The sequence below is a fragment of the Lissotriton helveticus genome, chromosome 7 (genome assembly GCF_964261635.1).
Source record: "Lissotriton helveticus chromosome 7, aLisHel1.1, whole genome shotgun sequence".
In the NCBI taxonomy this organism is placed as follows: Eukaryota; Metazoa; Chordata; class Amphibia; order Caudata; family Salamandridae; genus Lissotriton; species Lissotriton helveticus.
In genome coordinates this window covers 788,148,957-788,169,495 of record NC_136068.1, presented here as the reverse complement: position 1 = coordinate 788,169,495, position 20,539 = coordinate 788,148,957, and the positions used below count along the sequence as shown (strand labels likewise).

Genomic DNA, 20,539 nt, shown 5'->3' with positions numbered 1-20,539 from the left:
CCTGATGCACATCTGCACTGCCGCCTTCATTTATGGATGACTACCCCATTACAACTAGAGTGACTTACAGGATTGCAGCTCAACGTGTGTAAAACGTCAAAAAGTGTAAGTATGCTTTGCCGATTTCAGTATAATTTCAGTGTGTGACTAGAAACAGTTTCCCCCAGTTTGAGGTTCTTTCCTAGGCTGAAGCCCAAGAAAGTAAGAAATAGATTTATTGATCTGGCACGGATATTGAGCAAGAGACAGATTGCCATGACGTGGAAGTTGGCGGTGGGCCCAGTGATGTCACAGTGGGGGACCGCTGTGAAGAAATAGGCTAGAATGGAAGAACTTGCACTTTGGAGAGTGGAAGCGAGGGAGGGGAGGATACAGCCCTTAGTGCCTTAATGGGCGGAAGTGCTGAATGCCTTTGAGACCCCGGATGACAAGGCTGGCTTTTCTTCCAGTCCCTCAAGGTCCGAGGGAGGGAGACTGAACAGTAGCATAGTAGATGGCTTGTTCCCACAGTAGCTGCCTTGGCTGCCTAGTGGGCATTGTGGCGACTCTTTGAGGAGGTGCGGTAACCACTTTGGAATGCCAGTGCCTAGCCTTATTTAACTGATTGGATAGTTTCCAGTGCAGCTGCCCGTTGGCATGGAAGGGGTGCTGTCGCCCTGGTACTCTCGAACTCAAACACAAGTAGGACATATATACGTTACTTTAGACCACTTAGATCCAAATGTTTTGATTGCATGGTTATCGTTTATGCTTTCTATTTTCTTCATGCATAAAAAGAATATGTACAGGCATAACTTTTTTTCTGAATATTAGTTCTCAGCAACTAAACAGCAGATCCTGCTGCTGTCCACCTGGGGTGCTGTATGTAGAGGTCAAGAAGACCGCAAACGGCCCCCGGGCCGTACTTTGAGTATCACTGCCCTAGAGCGAAAACAACAGGTTCCAGGCAGACAACAACCCATAGAACAGCATAAGAACATAGTCTGTGAGAAATAAGCATGCTTGCAGGCTGCGGGATAAACCATGTCATGGAGTATAGTTGCATTCTACAGCATACATTTGTTCGTCAGTATCCTTCTAACTTCTTTCTTGAATGTAGCAGTTGAGGAATTCATTCTGATTTCAGGGGGAAGGGCGCTCCAGTTTTAGGGACATGCCTGAGAAGGCTCATTAGTAAGTTTTTTTTAATAAAATGTTGTGGTTTCAGTAGGACGGAGCTTGTGAGTCTAGATGGTCTGCTGCCACCAGACAGGTCTAGTTTTTGTGCAAGGTATCTCGGAGTGTTGAAATGGTGGGCTTTATGGGTCATGCAGACAATTTTCTAATGAATACTCACCTCATAAGGCAGCCAGTTAAGAGATTTCAGGTCAGGAGTGATGTGATTGTTTCTTTTTGAACCGGTATGAGCCTAGTGGCAGCATTAAGAGAGGCCCTTAGTGGTACCAGTTTAGCTCTAGGGAGGCTGCATAGGGTTTCACTCCCATAGTACAACTTGGTAATGATTAGAGCTTGAACAGCAGACTCAAGGTCATCTGGGGGAAGGAAGGGTTTTATTTTTAAGATGCTCATGTGGAAGTTTGTTGCTGTGGTGCCAGAGTTGATGTGCTCCTGCATGTTCAGATTCTTGTCCAGCTTTATTCCCAAAGATCTCATTGACTCTATAATGGGAGGTATGTAATTCAGTGCTGTTAGTTGTTTCGGATGTACGTTGTTACAACGCATGCTTTTACTACGCATGCCTTTACAACGCAGGTTTTTCAACGCAAGTCATTGTAACTTGGATCCTGGATAGTGAATAGTTGAATTTACTATTCCAACTCCACTTCCTGTGGATAGTAGGGAAGGTGATGGATAGTAAATTAAACTATTACCTATCCTAGAGCCCTCCCAGCGCAATTCGTTGTAATGACTTTTGTTAAAAAACCTGCGTTGTAAAGGCACTGCATGGTAAAAGTTGCGTCGTAAAGGATGTTTCCCAGTTGTTTCATGCATTCTGCGATGTCCGGTGAGTGTTTGGGTGGGTCAAAATTAGGAGGAATTCTGTTTTGAGATCGTTTAGTTTACAGTGGTTACCAGTCAGCCGATTTTGTGGTTTTTGCAGTGTATCATTTTCTTTTGTGTATTAATTCTTTATTAACATTTCTTAGGGGTGTACATAGTGAGGAAAGAAAAGAAGCAACAGACACATAAATACAATGGCCAGAGAAAGCGACACAGTGAAAACTTGGGTGGCATGTGCATCTCGTGAGCAAGAGATCATGTATAAAGTATAGGGGGGAGGGAAGGGAGGGGGAGATGATAGGGGGGAGTGTGTGCCCATAGCGTGGAAAACATTCAGGTGGGGATATCTCAGGTGGTAATAATCATCTGTCCGGGTGAGGGGGGGAGTAATTCTGAAGTATGGGCTGGATAGCGGTGGGTCCTGTGGGCTATGAAAGCGTTTAGGGACCTGGAGCTGGGGCAGTCCACAGTTGTAGGGGGAATGTATGTATGAGATACATGCCAATGTCCATATATGAAAAGAAGGTGTGGCAGTTGGTATGTGTTCCAAATCTCTGTGTTTGTTGGAAGCAATAGGGGGGTGCACCAAAGGTAGAAGTGATGTAGGCTTCAGAGGTTGTCATGTTTGACAGTATCGAAGGCAGACAAGAAATCAAGAAGGATAAGAAGGCAGGATTTATTCTGGTCCAACATTTTAAGTGCATCATCAACAATGTGTGTGAGAGCTGATTCGGTGCTGTGGCCGAGGCGGAGGCCAGATTTGATTGATCCAAGAGACTGAATTGGTCAATGTGGTTGCATAGTTGAACATGAACACATTTCTCAAGGAGCTTTGCTAGTGTCAGAATCGTAGAGATTGGGCAAAAGTTGGTTAGGCGTTAGAGGTCCGCTGTTAGTTTTTTTTTTTATGGGGGTAACCTGCCCCTTAAGGCACTTAGAGATCGATCCTTGAAGTAATGAGGCATTGACTTTTTTAGTCCAGACAGGGACTTAGAACATTTTGATCTCACTAAAGATGTTCGTTGGTAGAAAATCGCTTAATTGGGTTGCTGGTTTTAGTGTTGTAAAGATTTTGAGGATGTCACTTTCATCAAAAGTTTTGATTATACTCCACTTAGCTATGTTTTTGGAGGTGTGAGCTGGGATACCTGGATCTCAGCCGTTAAGGGTATGGGGGTGCTACAATGAGGTGTGCAAGGAAGGTGCTCTGAAGCTGACCCCAGTTTGTTTTTGATCTTTATTGTCTTTTTCATGAAGAAGGAGGCAAACTCCTGTCAATTTGGCTGTGGCTTGGAACCTGAGGGGGTGAATTGGGTTCTTGATACTTCTTCATGATATGGATTATAGAAAATCCAGACCATTGCAATATGTATCATCTTTTTTAAATTTTTGGATACATTGATAGTATGGATCAATTTGCAGACAATATTTTGGTCCCTTCTGTAATATAAAAAAATCACAAAATAGCTCTAGTGCAATATAAAAAGGTTTTCTATGGAGATGAGGCACCATGCAAATTAGGTGATGCCTTTGCAGATCATTGTGTGCCATAATTCAGACAGAGTCACACATGTAAAAAGGCCATCAATGGCCTCACTGTGTGCCTCCCAGGATCTGGTGCGAAATTATTACACAGTGCCATGGTTCTCATTGATCTAAGGTCCAGGGATTCTGCTGGCATGTCACGCAGAGAAGCCCAGTAAAGTGGTTCCTGACCTTTAACACAGTGCACCATATTGCACCCCTTACCTGGCTCATGCACATTGATTAGTATATTGAGCCATACAAGCATAAAATGAAGAGGTTCGACTAAGATAGGAATAGGTCAGGATGGAGTTTCTGTGGATGCTTTTCACTCTGCATGCAGATCACATTGCACTCTATTGCTCTTTGGAGTCACATGAATGGCTGCCACAGTATTAAGCAGAAAGCCCGTGAAAAGGTCAGCAGAGGAATGCTTACATGTTCTCATTTACTGGTCTTTGCAGCAGCAAGGTTCAGTAGCTTGCCATAGGGCACTTATAAATTGAAAAGGATTATAACATACCATTAGGCTGTGGCACCTGGTAAATGGTATTGTATCCTGTAAGAAGGGTAAATCTCCCTGCAGGCTAACAATGAGAAGGTCACCTCTCCTCCTGGGGCGTGGGTGCGAAATCGCAAATTTCACATCTCGTGGATACCTGGTGCATCTCAAAGGAATGCAAGTGGATCCTTCAGAGCCAGGCTGCATAACTGAGGCTAGATAGTCTGCTTAAGTGCAAAGAAACCCTGTACGTTTACTTAACCCCTTCCGCACTGATGACGGAACCGCTCTGTCATCAGCCACGGTAGCGCTGTGCTGATGACGGAGCGGTTCCGTCATGGCCCGCTCGACGCGCCTGCGCGGTGCTGATTTCGCGCCTGCGCGGCGCGTTCTATTGAGCAGGCGGGGCCATTACGGAACCGCTCCGTCATGAGCACAGCTCAACCGAGGCTGGTGACGGATCGGTTCCGTCACCAGCATGGGCGCGCGGCCCCCCCGCCCCCTTAGCGCTGCGGCGGAATAGCCGCCGCAGCGAAGGTGTTAAGGTGGGTGGCGGTGGCGCTATTGCACTTGTGGCAGGTAGACCTGCCTCCTCTCCAGGGTGGTGTGCATTATCTGAAATGAAGGACCAACTTGTGAGGTGGATTTCAAAACTCCTGATTGGGGCATGGATTAGATGATCCTGCTGCGATGCACTTATGCTGATGTAGACTGGCAAACATGCGGCTTTGTTTAGTAACGCACGAGTTAGAGTGGAACAGGAGCATTCCACCTCGTAGCTAGGGGGGTGCGGGGGGGGCGGTCCGCCCCAGGCGGCACTGATTTGGGGGTGGCCACTGGCCAGTGTGCTGGAAGGATCGTGCTGCTGCCTGGACGGAAGGGTTCCGCTGCTTGGATCAACTATGAGCGAGCTGTCAAGTCGCCAGACTGCAGGTGAGGAGAGCCCTGGGCTGTATTCGCGCTATGTGCCCCTCCTTGGCCCCTGTCATCCTGGTGCCTGTGTGAGTGGCAAAGCCCACAGCATCGAGTTGGTTTCTTTAGCCCCGGCTGTAGTCACATGACTAGGATGACTAAAGACAGTGCACGCGACCTGCTCACGGCCTGCCCGGCGGAAGCACGCACGTTCCTGATACTGAGAGGTGTCGGGGGTAAAGAATGGTGTTTGCCTACACCGATGAGGTTTATTGGGTTGCAATTAAGAGAGGAGCCTGTGGAAAAAAAGATAGAGAGCACGAAAAAGGAAGAAACAGAAGTATAACTGTAATTGAAAGCCGCGGCCGCGTGACACTGGTGGCCGTACTGTAGTGGTATTGTTTGATTATTGGAAGCGGCCGCGGGAGTAAAAGGAAGTGCGTCCTGGCGTTGCGCGTGCGAGACGTGTGTTGATAGGCTGCGGCCTCACACTTCTCGCGCGCGCAACGCCAGGACGCACTTCCTTTTACTCCCGCGGCCACCATCCAATAGCCCTTAAAGGGTGATAGGCCGCCGCCTCGCACTGTACCAGGCCCGTAACCGGTGCCTGCGCTGCACACAAAGAATGAAAGCAAGTCTCCGGGGAGAACCAACGCTGCCATCTCCTTTTGGCTAAGTGGGGACGAGGTGCGCGATGTGTCCCTGCCTGGGGCCCCTTCAAGACGCTATGCATTCACTCTCCCAATTCCCGGCGCCCCTCTCACCATGGTGCAGAGGGAGAAGCTGCAATCTGCAGGAGAGGAAGCAGAGCTACCACCCAGCCCGTGCACTGCTGCTCCGCCTGCCATGGTTCATCCCCCAGAGACTGTCGGGGAGGAGACCGAGACCGAGACAGAGACTGCAGGCTCCCGCAAGTTCCTGTGCGGCCTAGTCGAAGGTGAGCAGGTGGTGGGTAAGAGGGAAAAGAGTTGACTATGATGTCCCTTGCTATCTCCACTCTGCGCACGCAGCACACTCAGCTGTGCATTCTTTACAAGTCTTTCCAGGTCCCAGGATGCATTCCTTTTAGGGAGGGCATAGGCAAAATAAACTTTTTAAAGTTTTACTGCTGCTAGCATTTGCCCTTTGTGACCCAGTCATGGTCTAGCAATTTTTCACTGTCAATGCAATTTCTTGGTGGTTCTGAAAGCAGCAGTGTTGATCATAAGTCTAAAATAATGTAGGATTAGATTGTGGGTATATATACAATCGTTTGTCAGTAGGATCAGGTGATTTACATCAGTTTCATTTTCTTTTCATAGCTTGTCCTTGCTTAAATGAGTGTAATTTCTTATGTTTATCTGTGTACATAAACTTAATTTCTTCATTTTGCTCGCAAAAAAGTGTCACTCTTAGTGTCCTACATTTAACAGTTGAATGTCAATCATAAGTACTCTGAAACCTTGAAAATGTCACACACAAGCACTCTTAAAACGTGGCAACTATGCCGTCTGTTTTCATGTTTAACAGTGCCCTTCCATTTCTGGTGCTTCGCAATAGTTTTAAGATCTTCATAGAGTTTCTCGTTCCTGAAATGGCTGTCATTTGTTATATATGTTTCCCTCAACTTTGTTGCTTGATCTTTGCTCGCGAGAAAGTGTCACTCCTAGTCGTTGAATGTTACTCATAATTACCCTGAAATTATGAAAATGTCACACATTAGCAATCTGAAACCTTGGCAGCTATGCACTGTGTCACTTTTCTCTTGAGTCTCAGACTGTCAGACCCGGCCTGGTGGTGCAGCCCTGTGCTGCTGTGGCCGTGGACTTGGGGGGCCTGGCCGCAGCATGTAGAAGCAAGCACAAATTGAAGTGCGTTCATTTATAGTAAAAGTAGGATTGAGTGCTATATGATAAGTAAAGCACTCTTAATCAGATGTTCTGTATAGACTTGTCATCTTTCATGTGAACATTTGCTGTTGTAAAGTTTTCTGATAACTTTGGATCTAGCTATTGCTACATAATAATCTCAAATAAATAAATGAAGGTTGCTGTGCTACTGTCTGTGTGTTACCTGTTCTGTGTGAGGGAAGCACACACTGCTGTTGCCTCCAACACATGGCTGTGTTGATTGATGGCTCTCTGATGGATGTCACGTGCGGTTTTTCTGAGTCCCCAGATAGATTATGCAGTCAGTGTGTTCTCCTTTGTACTGCCGGTCACTGGTGTATTCAACTGTGTAGCCTTGGACCGTGTCATGTATGTGCATGTAAGTTGCAAGATTGATCGAGGTAACTATTATTGGCGATACTACGTGTCTCTCTGACCTCTTTCAAGTGCTCGCCGTACTTTTTCCCCAGTGCCCCTTTCCCCACACCCCCAGGGGCGGCAACCTGTGGGATAGCCCCGGGCGCCACAAGCTCTAGCTACGCCCCTGGGAGCATTCATGATTGCAATGTGTTTAGTGTGCAAAGCACCTCGATGAATGCCTGGAGGGGTGGTGGGGGATTGAGGCAGTAAACACACCTCTTGTTATAATGCAAACAAAACTGCAGTAACAGTTCAATTGAAGAGGCAGCACTCGTAAATGCTCACCAAATCAGCTTTATTGTAGATGTAGTGTATGTATACAGTAGCGGCTGCTACCGGATGGGGGTGGTGGAGCAGGGGGTGGGGAGAGGAATGTAATAAAAAAGGACTTACCCTTAATGGCTGGCCGCTGCCTCTCCTCCTTCCTCCCTCCTCATCCTCTTCATCTACCAGTCCCGGCCGGCAGCAGGAAGCACCCGGGCAAACAGTCTCTCCTGAACCAATTGCAACACAGCAATGCAATGTTGTGATTGGTCTGAGCTCCTTGGATCAGTGCTCAGAGTGGGACAGGGAGCCAGTGCATGTTCCTGACCAGGCTGTGTAATGCAGCCTTGTAGGAACATGTAAACTGCGCATGAACTGTTTGGTTGGCCCAAGAGGGCCGGACAAATAGTTAATGCTCACTTAGGGAATGCACACCACTCCTCCCCTGCTCTGGCCAGCCCCACCACTGACTGCAATAGGGAAAATAAACTGATAATAACAATATGTTATTATTTAATTTTTCCCTTTGAGCAGTGGGGCAACGCACCTCCGCCTTAGCGGAGGAGCCGCCACTGTATGTATATATAGACACACATTGACAAGGCTGTACAAAAATCGGGACAGGCCAGAAACAGAACTAGACTAAAGGCTTTAGTCCTGCTTTTATGTCTGGCCTGCCCCGGGTTTTCCTTCTCAAAATCTGGCCACCCTAGTTATTTAGATCAACTGTACTAATAAATGCGTTTATTCCTAAAGTACAACGATCACATTTGACTTTATTAAAAAGTACAGCAAAATTAACCAGCGAATGTTACTTCTTACTGCCTCACAGATTGCATTTAACAATTACTTTACATGGACAAACAGCTCTTCCAATAGTCACGAGGTCTCTTCATTATGATTTTACCATGCTGCCCAAATTTAAGCCCTTGCATCCTGTTTTCGTTTTTTATCTCAGAACAAAACAAGTACATAAGACAAAATAGCCTGGCATTAACCATATGTGCGGATGTGGAGAGGATCATATGGTAGCATCTTTTGTTCAGTCAGCGAACTGCAGAAACTTTTTTGCTGGCAGGGCGCTTTCCTTCTGCAGGGAGGGAGACATCCTCAGAGTGTTGCTGGATGACTGCAGTACACTGGCGCCAACCAATAACTGGCTCCCAGCGAGCTGCACCGTGAAGTGAAACTGTGGAATGGCCCTTCTGGGGCCTCTTTGTGCAAAATTGTTTGTTAAACTGCAGCATCCTGAGCTTGAGTCCTGTGCCCAGAATTAAATGAAACCACGACTAATGGGAGCGCTTAACTTTCGAGCTTTAAGGAAATTAGAGCTTCAGTGCATTTAAAACCGAGCAAGGATCATTGGATTGCTTCTTTCTAACCACTCTCTCGTTTTGTTTCACAGCCTGAGGCAGAAGAAAGTAACTCTGCCCCACAAACACTGGGCAGGAGCAGCGAACTTGGCAAAGTGTAAGCCTTGCCCCATGGCGCATAACAGCCCTGTCTGCGCTTCCGATGGGCACACCTACTCCAGCAAGGTAGGCATCCTTAATATTACAATTAGCTACGTCATATTGGTCCCGTTAGCACGCAGCTACGTCAGAAAGACGCGTTTACTACTTGATAGGGGCATCACCGTCGTCAGAATTCTTATTCATTTCATTGTACTGTCTACACTGTACACGGTAACAAAGAATACACAAAAATGCTGTGGTTTTATATAGTTCGCTGTGTTCTCTCATGAAAAGAGAGTAACGGTAAATGCATAAGCTACTTGTCAGTCACTTTGGCCATTTAATTAAGAAACGTAACTTATTTTCAGCAATTGTATTTATTTTCAAATGTTTGATGTAGCCTCTGGATACCAGGAGGTATAGATGTGATTTACATATTAGGCGTTAGAGCGAGTCAAAGGTCTTCCAATAAACTGAAAACAAATGAAAGGCTAATGGGGAGGATGGGGTGGAAGGAAGGTAGGGGAAGAAAGGAAGAAAGAAGGAGAGGGCAACATACAGAGGAAAGGGGTGGATGGAGAGGGTAGAGATGGAGAAGGTGACGGAAAGAGAAAGGAATAGGAGAGAAGTGAGAAGAAAGGAGGAAGAGGAGGAGAGTTAAAAAATCCAAAGTCAGAATGTGGAGAAGAAGAGAAGGGAGATCAAGAGAGTGATGAAACCAAGTATGGGAGCATGGAATGGAGCAGTATGGAAGGAGGTGAAGTGAAGGTCACTGGGCGAGGGGTAAGGAAAGGCAGAGGCGGACGGACTGGGAGGACAGAGAAGCTGGAAGGAAGAGAAGAGAGGTCTGAGAGAAGAGAGTGAAGGGCCAGAGGAGAGTGAATCATTAGGGTGGTCAAGTGGTAGCAGATCAGTGGTATGTGATGAGAGAGTGTGAGAACAGAAGTGACCAGATTATACGTTCGACTAAAGAGTAGAGCGGCATAAAACACTAGCAATCTAATAATTTAAGCTTTGGGGACATGTTTGTGCCACCTATGACTACAGCCCTATGCTATTTCTTTTTCTATTTATAGAATAGCTCTCATAAACAAGATAAACCTCAAAACGGCCAAACAAATATATGGTGTATTGTTTATAAGGTACCATTTCTGGCCTCTGCTTGTAGCATTAACAGTTAATGCCCCCTTGAAGGAGGTGTAAATATCTATTAATTGCCCATCCTGCAGTTATTTGCCATTTTTTTTTTAATTGAGTTACTGGTTGACTGGTCAAGCAGCAACCACAATCTTAGTCAGGCTACTGCACAAGCAAACTGCAAATTTAACTCTGCGCAGAGTAGTCAGGCTTAACTTAGAGGCAATGTGTAAAGTATTTGTGCAACACTTCAAACAGTAAAACAGTGAAAACCCCACACAAAAAGTTCTCACACCAGATTAGAAAAATAGAGCAGGAGAACATAAATAAAACAAGGTCAAAATGACAAAACTCCAATTAGTAGAACCGTAGTTATGAAAAAAGCGCCAACCAGGGATATCTGGTTGTGCTGGACTGGGTCAAGGTCAAAAGTTCAGGCTGATCGCAATGGAGCGCCGGTCAGATATAGTCCCAGATTAGTCCAGCTGAAGGTTCACCTTCTCAAGTTTTGTGCCAAGAGTCTTGTTTGGATTGAAGAAAGGTGCTGGAAGGGCAGGCAGGAACTTTGTGTTGGTGGTCCTCCATGGGCGATCGTTGCTTGCTGGGTGAAGAGACGGGCTTGCGGTGGCTCAAGCGGATTGTCTGTGTGAGCAGTGCGGTTTCAGTGTGAACGGGCATGTTCGCAGTCACAAACAACCCAAAAGCTTGAATTTAAAAGGTCTAGAGCCACACCAAGTGTTCAGGCCCTGAGAGGCACCTCTTTAGGGGTAAGGAAGTTTCGGAAGACAGGTCCATGAGCTGTTGATGAGCCTTTTATGTCCCTGAGCTCAGATCAGGTGGTCAGCAGACTATCCTTTGAGTCACTCTGTGGTCAGGGGTTGAAGATGAGTAGCAGGTCCAGTTCTTCCTCCCCAGGCAAGAGGGCAGCAGGCCAGCATAAAAAGGCAGCATCTTCTTCAGAGTAGCAGTCCAGCAGAGTGGCAGGCCTTTCAGCAGCAAAGCAGTCCTTCCTGGCAGAGTATCTACAGGTCCAGAAGTGTACTGAAGAGTTGGTGTCTGAGCTCTGACTTTTATACACTGGTGCCTTGATTCGAGTAGGTGGAATCAGTTTCTAGACAGTGTCTTTGAAGTGCATGGAATTCCCTGCCCCCTGCTCTAGCTCTAAGCTGGCAGAAGTAACAATGCAGAATCCTTAAGCACTGTGTGTGGAGACAGGACACAGCCTATTCAGGTGTAAGTAAGGCTCCCATCCTGCCAGTGATGACCCATCCATTCACACATAAGCTCCCATTGTGTGTGGCTGCCTAGGAGGAATACAAAAAGCCCAACTGCCCACAATTTCCAGTCATATGACCAGAGACAGACTGCTGGCACCAAAGAGCTAAGGAAAGAAAATGCCAACATTTTAAAGTGCCATTTTCAGAAGTGAAATTTAAAATCAGACTTCACCATAAGTTTGGATTTTATATTGTGATTCCAGAGACACCAAAGATGAACCAGTGATCTCTTCCCATTTGGAAATTACATGTTATAAAATATAATAAGGTATCTCCAATGTTATCTTATGGGAGAGACAGGCCTTGCAGTAGGGGAAAACAAATTTAGGAGTGTTTCACTACAGGACATGTAAAACTTAAAATACATGTTCAACTTTTTAAATACAGTGCATCATGTTCTCTAGGCTGTCCTGGGCCAGCCATAGGGATGAGTTATATGGATTTAACCCGTTGACCGCGGCGCGAATTCTGCTGCAGTGCAGGCATTTTAATCAGTGGGCGGGGTTTAGACAGCCCCCGGCCGTACCCTGCACACGCCCAGCGTCACGTGGGACAGCCGGCGACCGTCCTCAGCATGGAGCGGGTTAAAAGGAAGGTTTAGGCCTGTTGAAAGGTTTATTTTGCCTGGTGAAAATGGCAGTTGTACATACAGGCTCTGCAGTGGTAGGCCAGCAACATGTTTAAATGGCTACTTAAGTGGGTGGCACAATCAGTGCTGCAGGCCGAGTAGTAGCATTTGATTTACAGGCCCTGGGCACATGTAGTGCCACTTTTCTAGGGACTGACAAGTAAATTAAATATGGCAATTAGGTATAAGCCAATTCTACCATGTTTTAAAGAGAGAGCACAATCACTTCAGCATTGGTTAGCAGTGGTAAACAGCACAGAGTCCTAAAGCCCCAAAACAATTAATTCAGCAAAAAGTAGGAGGAAGAAGGGAAAATGATTGGGGGTGACCCCGCAGAGAGGGCCAGGTCTGATATCCATAAGCAATGAAAAATGAGTAAGGCTTGTGGTCTGTAAGGTGTTTGTCCACATAACTCTATAGTTGGCCATGGGAGACGGCAAGGGCAAATAATGAGATTAACAGCTATCATGCCTCTAATGTGACCCAGAACAGACAAATACACATGCAATTACATATTATTCCTTCCTTTCCTGTGCGTCACCGAGCTACCCCTCTCTGCTTGTTTACACTATTTAGACTTAACTCTGCATTCTGGGGGATATTCCAGAGCAGTCCAAGACCAGGAGTTATGAACTGCAAGCTTGGACATCTGATTTGCTGTCTCACTTTCAACATTTCATTGAATGTGTTAGTGTAACATGTCTCATTTACTCAGATGTCAAAATTATGCCTACATTTTACAGATTTTTAAACGAGCTTTGGAAAAGCCACAAAGTGTGGATTTAGTGTGCAAAGGCATGCATGCAGCATTCATGCATGCTTGTGTTTGCATGTTTTAGAACATTAAGCATAGACAACCAAAAATGCTGTTTGCAATATTACTTTTCAAAAAACAAGGGAACCCAAATAAGTACCAAGGACCTTGGGCAATAGATTATTCAGGAAAACAATGGTCCTTAGAAAAAGGAATTTTTAGTACAATATCACATATAGACTCCAATAAGTACTATATCTCAAAGATTTTCAGTGCCCAGCCGGGCCTGAATTTTAATTACAAGTGTAAAAAGTATATACAGTGACCATGAGGTCTGATTTAGGAATTGATAGGGTACAAGCCTGCACCTATCCAAAGTACATTCGAACAGAGTTCGTGGAAAGAAAGATAAGGATAAACAAAGAGAAAGCAAAGAAGTTCAGGCAAAAAGAACATGGGAGCCAAATGTCCCTTGCATCATTGGTAACATTCACACGCAATTAAGGACAAACAATAACTGTAACAAATTTTGCATAATAGACAGGTTACAGAATTGTCAAAAAAGTGTCGACGGCGTTTCGATCCCCCGGCTCCTATAGAACTGGGATCATCATCAGGACTTTCTAATTTATTGCCTGTAAGAACTTTTGTCATAAGCCTGTTTAGAGTACAAGGTGGGAGGAAAGAAAGAAAATTCTTTTTACATATAGCGCACTTAGTTCAGGACTTTTTCATTTCAGACAATATTTCTTGTAATATATGTTAAGGGCTACAAACAAGTGGGCGGACCAATCATGAGGGCAACCCGTGGCGGGTGAGTAGTGGCCTCATGCAGACACACTGTGTGACAAATCGGCGCAATATTGTGAGTGTGAGTGAAGTATATACTTTGAGGTGTTACCGCTTGTGCATACCGGCAGTGAAGCCCTCGTGGCGAGTTCGTAATGTAGCTAACGTGCTACCGTATGACCATAATAATCGATTGTTGAACATACCTTATGGCGCAAGGATTACTCTGTTGTGCCGAGTTGGAGTGAGCAAAAGTGCACAATGTCTGAGGATCAAAGGACAGGGGTCAGTGCCGTGTTGAGCCGTTTGTGTCAAAATAAATAAGTGGACTAAGGTGCCTAAAATTACCTCCGTGAGGACTCGGTAAGCCTCAACCTTGCGGAGCGCGAATTGCTCCCTAGCAGCGAGGTGGTCCAGTGCCTGGGGATTTAAGGGAACAAATAAGTATCGTGGTGGGCCGTAAAGTCGTGCCTAATGGTGGTATAAATTGCTGGAAATTATATACCTCCGTATCCTGTTGACGGGCAAACTGGAATCCGTCTCTATATTTCGCCCATGCCACAGATATAAGAGATTTGGGTCTCGTGGGGCAGCGTAATAAACTGCGCACTCTGTAAAAAACAGGGATTACTTGTGGTAATCTATTAAGAAATGGTGCAGGCGGGGCCAGAGGGGGCATGAGTGCGCTCTTACCTTTCAGTAGCAGAGAATGCTGCTTTGCTCTCCAGTCGAGCAGAATCCTACTCGGCGTGCACAATGGCCGCGAGCCGACTTCACAGCAATCCGGAAGTGGAGTTGCAGTCGGTGTGAGACGTTTAAATAAATGAAGCCCGGCTCATGAAACCATGGCGGCCATCTTGGAGTGGTAAATTATGTGCTCGCGAAGTGTCTAAGTGCTCACCTCCATGCATGTCTCGTGACTTTTAAGGAACAATATCAAATTTACATTTACAATTATATCATTTGAATACCATTTTTACAGTCGGACCTGGAAAGAGGAGAGAGTAATAACATTTCAAATAATACTTTTTCTTTTCATGATTGTTGCCCGTTTTGACTCTGTGTCTAAAAGAGATGGTAATGGCATTTCCAGCCCAATTAGTAGTTTTTCATTTTGCCACAAGTTTGACTCTGTGTCTGATAAAAAGTTCAGAGGAACCAAGTCTATTTTTCAGAGTAAGCCAGCCCAATCCTCAGTGCGATTAAGTCCATTCTGGATCGTGTCCAAGAGGATGATGCATTTGAGTTCCTCATGGTTAAGCAGTTGGCTCATGTTGCCACCTCTCACTGGTAACTTCAATGCCTTTAGTACGGTCCAGCGGAATTCGTCTTCCCTGTGTTTAGCGTCATTGAAGTGTTCCACAAGTGGGGCATTAGGAGTTTGGCAACGGATGCGACTCCTGTGTTGGCAAATCCTTGTTTTTACCTTCTGCGAAGTCTGGCCAACATACATTTTGTTGCAGGGACATTGGATCAAATAAATTACATTACAAGTGTTGCAATTAGACAAAGAAGTACTAGTAAAAGTGATGTTATTAAATATTCTTGTTTTTCCTTCAATGGCCATGTCACACACACTGCAATTGCCACATTTCACATGCCCAACAACGGGGGGCATACCCCAAATAGCTTCAAGTGTAGACGCTTGGGTGGGACTTGGTAATGCTGCTCTAACTAAATGGTCCTTCAGATTCCTATTTTTCTTGAAGGCGAACAAGGGACGTTCTAGTTCAAGTATGCCTGCATTCACCACTGGCCAATGTTGGAGTACCATTTTCCTTATTTTGTTTGTCAGGGGATTGACAATTCAAAAATGCCCTAAAGAGAGCATGGTACAGACCCAGAGAAACATTACTGACACCGTCAAACAAGACACCTCAGGACAGACTAGCCTGTGTGACCACTTTCTCCCCTGTATCAAACAAAATAAGGAAAATGGTACTCCAACATTGGCCAGTGGTGAATGCAGGCATACTTGAACTAGAACGTCCCTTGTTCGCCTTCAGCGTCTACACTTGAAGCTATTTGGGGTATGCCCCCCGTTGTTGGGCATGTGAAATGTGGCAATTGCAGTGTGTGTGACATGGCCATTGAAGGAAAAACAAGAATATTTAATAACATCACTTTTACTAGTACTTCTTTGTCTAATTGCAACACTTGTAATGTAATTTATTTGATCCAATGTCCCTGCAACAAAATGTATGTTGGCCAGACTTCGCAGAAGGTAAAAACAAGGATTTGCCAACACAGGAGTCGCATCCGTTGCCAAACTCCTAATGCCCCACTTGTGGAACACTTCAATGACGCTAAACACAGGGAAGACGAATTCCGCTGGACCGTACTAAAGGCATTGAAGTTACCAGTGAGAGGTGGCAACATGAGCCAACTGCTTAACCATGAGGAACTCAAATGCATCATCCTCTTGGACACGATCCAGAATGGACTTAATCGCACTGAGGATTGGGCTGGCTTACTCTGAAAAATAGACTTGGTTCCTCTGAACTTTTTATCAGACACAGAGTCAAACTTGTGGCAAAATGAAAAACTACTAATTGGGCTGGAAATGCCATTACCATCTCTTTTAGACACAGAGTCAAAACGGGCAACAATCATGAAAAGAAAAAGTATTATTTGAAATGTTATTACTCTCTCCTCTTTCCAGGTCCGACTGTAAAAATGGTATTCAAATGATATAATTGTAAATGTAAATTTGATATTGTTCCTTAAAAGTCACGAGACATGCATGGAGGTGAGCACTTAGACACTTCGCGAGCACATAATTTACCGCTCCAAGATGGCCGCCATGGTTTCATGAGCCGGGCTTCATTTATTTAAACGTCTCACACCGACTGCAACTCCACTTCCGGATTGCTGTGAAGTCGGCTCGCGGCCATTGTGCACGCCGAGTAGGATTCTGCTCGACTGGAGAGCAAAGCAGCATTCTCTGCTACTGAAAGGTAAGAGCGCACTCATGCCCCCTCTGGCCCCGCCTGCACCATTTCTTAATAGATTACCACAAGTAATCCCTGTTTTTTACAGAGTGCGCAGTTTATTACGCTGCCCCACGAGACCCAAATCTCTTATATCTGTGGCATGGGCGAAATATAGAGACGGATTCCAGTTTGCCCGTCAACAGGATACGGAGGTATATAATTTCCAGCAATTTATACCACCATTAGGCACGACTTTACGGCCCACCACGATACTTATTTGTTCCCTTAAATCCCCAGGCACTGGACCACCTCGCTGCTAGGGAGCAATTCGCGCTCCGCAAGGTTGAGGCTTACCGAGTCCTCACGGAGGTAATTTTAGGCACCTTAGTCCACTTATTTATTTTGACACAAACGGCTCAACACGGCACTGACCCCTGTCCTTTGATCCTCAGACATTGTGCACTTTTGCTCACTCCAACTCGGCACAACAGAGTAATCCTTGCGCCATAAGGTATGTTCAACAATCGATTATTATGGTCATACGGTAGCACGTTAGCTACATTACGAACTCGCCACGAGGGCTTCACTGCCGGTATGCACAAGCGGTAACACCTCAAAGTATATACTTCACTCACACTCACAATATTGCGCCGATTTGTCACACAGTGTGTCTGCATGAGGCCACTACTCACCCGCCACGGGTTGCCCTCATGATTGGTCCGCCCACTTGTTTGTAGCCCTTAACATATATTACAAGAAATATTGTCTGAAATGAAAAAGTCCTGAACTAAGTGCGCTATATGTAAAAAGAATTTTCTTTCTTTCCTCCCACCTTGTACTCTAAACAGGCTTATGACAAAAGTTCTTACAGGCAATAAATTAGAAAGTCCTGATGATGATCCCAGTTCTATAGGAGCCTGGGGATCGAAACGCCGTCGACACTTTTTTGACAATTCTGTAACCTGTCTATTATGCAAAATTTGTTACAGTTATTGTTTGTCCTTAATTGCGTGTGAATGTTACCAATGATGCAAGGGACATTTGGCTCCCATGTTCTTTTTGCCTGAACTTCTTTGCTTTCTCTTTGTTTATCCTTATCTTTCTTTCCACGAACTCTGTTCGAATGTACTTTGGATAGGTGCAGGCTTGTACCCTATCAATTCCTAAATCAGACCTCATGGTCACTGTATATACTTTTTACACTTGTAATTAAAATTCAGGCCCGGCTGGGCACTGAAAATCTTTGAGATATAGTACTTATTGGAGTCTATATGTGATATTGTACTAAAAATTCCTTTTTCTAAGGACCATTGTTTGCAATATTACAGCCATTTGCAAAAGAGGTCTTTGAGAGTGATTGTAAATGTCTGTTACCAGTTTTTATCTTTTAAAATAATAATGATGGCGGAAGCAACAAGCATAATCACCTGGGTGTTTAAAAGGGCATCAGAGACCCACCTATTGTGCATGTAGCACATGGTACAAGTTACGCTGAAGAAAGACATGCTATCTGTTCATGAGTCAGAATCTCAAACATCCCATTTTTTTTCGGAGCAGGAGTTATAGAACGAGGCATGCAGCCAGAGACCATCTTTTGTCAGATTTTCTTAATATAATGGTCAACCCTGAGCAAGGTGGTGGCAGTCAAAGCACCACACACTGTCAAATGGGGGCATGAGATTGGCACTTGTGAATAGGATGGAAGGTATGGTAGCCAATAAGGGCTTCGCCTACTGTACAAGAGTTGGCAGGAGACTTAATCCTGTAAAAAGTAAGCGATGGCAGCAGGGCCAGTGTGAACACATTCTACTGCATGGCATTCCGATTTGTGAGATTGTGAAATGTGTAATTGCTGAGGCAATCAGAAGATCACTTACAGTAGGAAAAGCAAAGGCATGTCATGGTCTTCTGTAAACAGGGTGGCTCTCAGCCGTTTTGCAAGTGTTGCCATGGAGATGTGTCGAGGGTGCAGTGATGGTGGAGCAATCGGGGCCCCTCATACGATACAAGCAGCAATAGTTGCTTGGCACCTGTAGTTTGGGTGGGAGGGAAATGGGCAAGTGAACTGGCACTTACTGTACAGAAGACAGTATGGTAACCTGAAAACAGGTTCAGGTGGTCATTAGGTTAACCGCATGCGCGCTAGCGGTTTTCCCGATGTGCGCTGCGTTTTTCTAAAACCCGCGGTTCCATGAGCGTACGAGAGGAGTAACTCATGACGAGCTCAGCTCGTCATGAGCGTTGAAGGGGTTAAAGAACATTTCATAAAAAAATAAATAAATATTAAAACAAAAAAACAAAAAAAACAAAATATATGGGCAAGGGGGGAGGTTGTGAAATGGTATACAGGGCACAAGAGAATGCTCATGACGTAGGGGGCTGATTATATAACTCTTTCAGTGATGGCAGTGCATGCCTTTTCTTTTTTTATTTGGATAGAGTGTCGGCATCTTATTTTCCAGGGGATCCTGCATACGCTTTGGGAATACTCTAGAAGCATATTAGTGAGACTTACCCCCATGCTCCCCCAATGGGTGTAGCTGATTACCAGTTTTCACCCTTGGGCTCAAAACCAAACTTCCAGAGCGTAGCTTCAGGGGGGTGTTTGGGGTGTAACAACCCCCTCCCTCAAATAAATGCATTCTTGGCTTGGTAGTTGGGTCTGGGTGCCCAGAATCGGGTCTGCAAAGGCTGTATTGTTTTTTCCCTACTTGTTTAGTTGGGAAATGTGAGATTCACACCCCCTTAATCTCACCGACTAAGCTACGCCCCTGCAAACTTCATATTTAAAAAACACTTCTTGATAGATAATGTCAGTTTTGTATGTTTTGTTTTGCTGTTCAGTGGGCAGACCTTTGCACGTGAATTCAATATTATGATTAAAATCTGGAAATTAGAGATAAAAGAAGAGTTAGATGCACACATTTTAATTTAAGGCTTACTGCAGTAGAAAGTGCTTCCGTGAATTTACTGACATGAAACAATCTCTCTATTCACACTTTAACTCCTGACCTTTTGTGGAACAAAACCGTTAGGCGCTATTTGCACTGTGCCCAGATTCTATTTGTGTTAGTAATGATAAAAGGTTAAACAAATGGTAAATCAATAAAAGTAGTCTATAGAACGATTGCATTTTGTACAGGGCTGTTTCATTTAATTTGCGCTCTGTTCTCGTCCATTTCAAATCATCGGTTTAATCTTCATGTCATATTTGTTCATTGCAAACACAAGCTGGTAGAAAAAAACACAATTGAATTGCATTGAATTTGATGATCAGGCGTCATCATGTTAGCGGAGCAGGATGCAGGCGCCAAATGAGTTTCAGAATACTGTTCCAATAAAAACGCAATGCATGAGGTTGAAATTCAGTTCATAAGCATAATCATGTTAAAAGGCATAATGTTGCCAAGAGAACTGATTGTTTTCTCCCTTTATTCCTCGGTTGGGGACATGATTGCTTTCATTACTTTATATCTCTTTCAGATTGCTAAAAATTAAGGGCGAATAACGCATTTTCACATTATAATTGGGACTGCTGAAATACTGCGCTGTACATGGATGCCATTTTCGGGTGGCCATAAGTTTTCCTTGAGTGGGCGCTAACTCATACTACTCTGGGCTTTAGCAAAATCTGAAACCGCTTCTATCGTTCCCAAAAGTTTCTCTGCGGTCGACGCCTGTCTCCCAAGAAGTAAAGAGGTTTTAGTAAAAAAACCTTTAAAATGGTATCCTTTTCCGGTAATACATCTTCTCTGTTGATTATTGAGCAAATTCTTTTCTTAGGCTATATCAGGATGTGAGTTTGAGACTTAAGGCATTATTTACAGTTTGGTGGGCAGGTACTCCATCACAAACATGGCAGAAATCCCGTCCACCATATTGCAAGCGTATTATAGACCATGGCACTTGTAATACAGCGGACGTCCCATTTTTACGCAGTATCTCATCCACCAAATTCTAAATGAGGCCCTTGGTTTATACAAATTGCCTGCTTCTCCATAGGCATTTGTTGGAATGCACATATGTAGGAGTCATATGTGCACTGCAAAGGCTAACACCATGGCATGGCAAGCGGG

General features: G+C 44.8%; 1 protein-coding gene across 1 annotated transcript in view; it reads left to right on the top strand.

Annotated features, from left to right (window-relative positions):
- SPOCK1 (SPARC (osteonectin), cwcv and kazal like domains proteoglycan 1) overlaps positions 1-20,539 on the top strand; it is a 1,053,799-nt gene that overhangs the window by 176,737 nt on the left and 856,523 nt on the right. Inside the window, exon 3 of the mRNA XM_078653334.1 lies at positions 8,897-9,029. Within this exon, the coding sequence (XP_078509460.1) occupies positions 8,897-9,029 (133 nt within the window). The remainder of the gene's footprint in view (positions 1-8,896; positions 9,030-20,539) is intronic.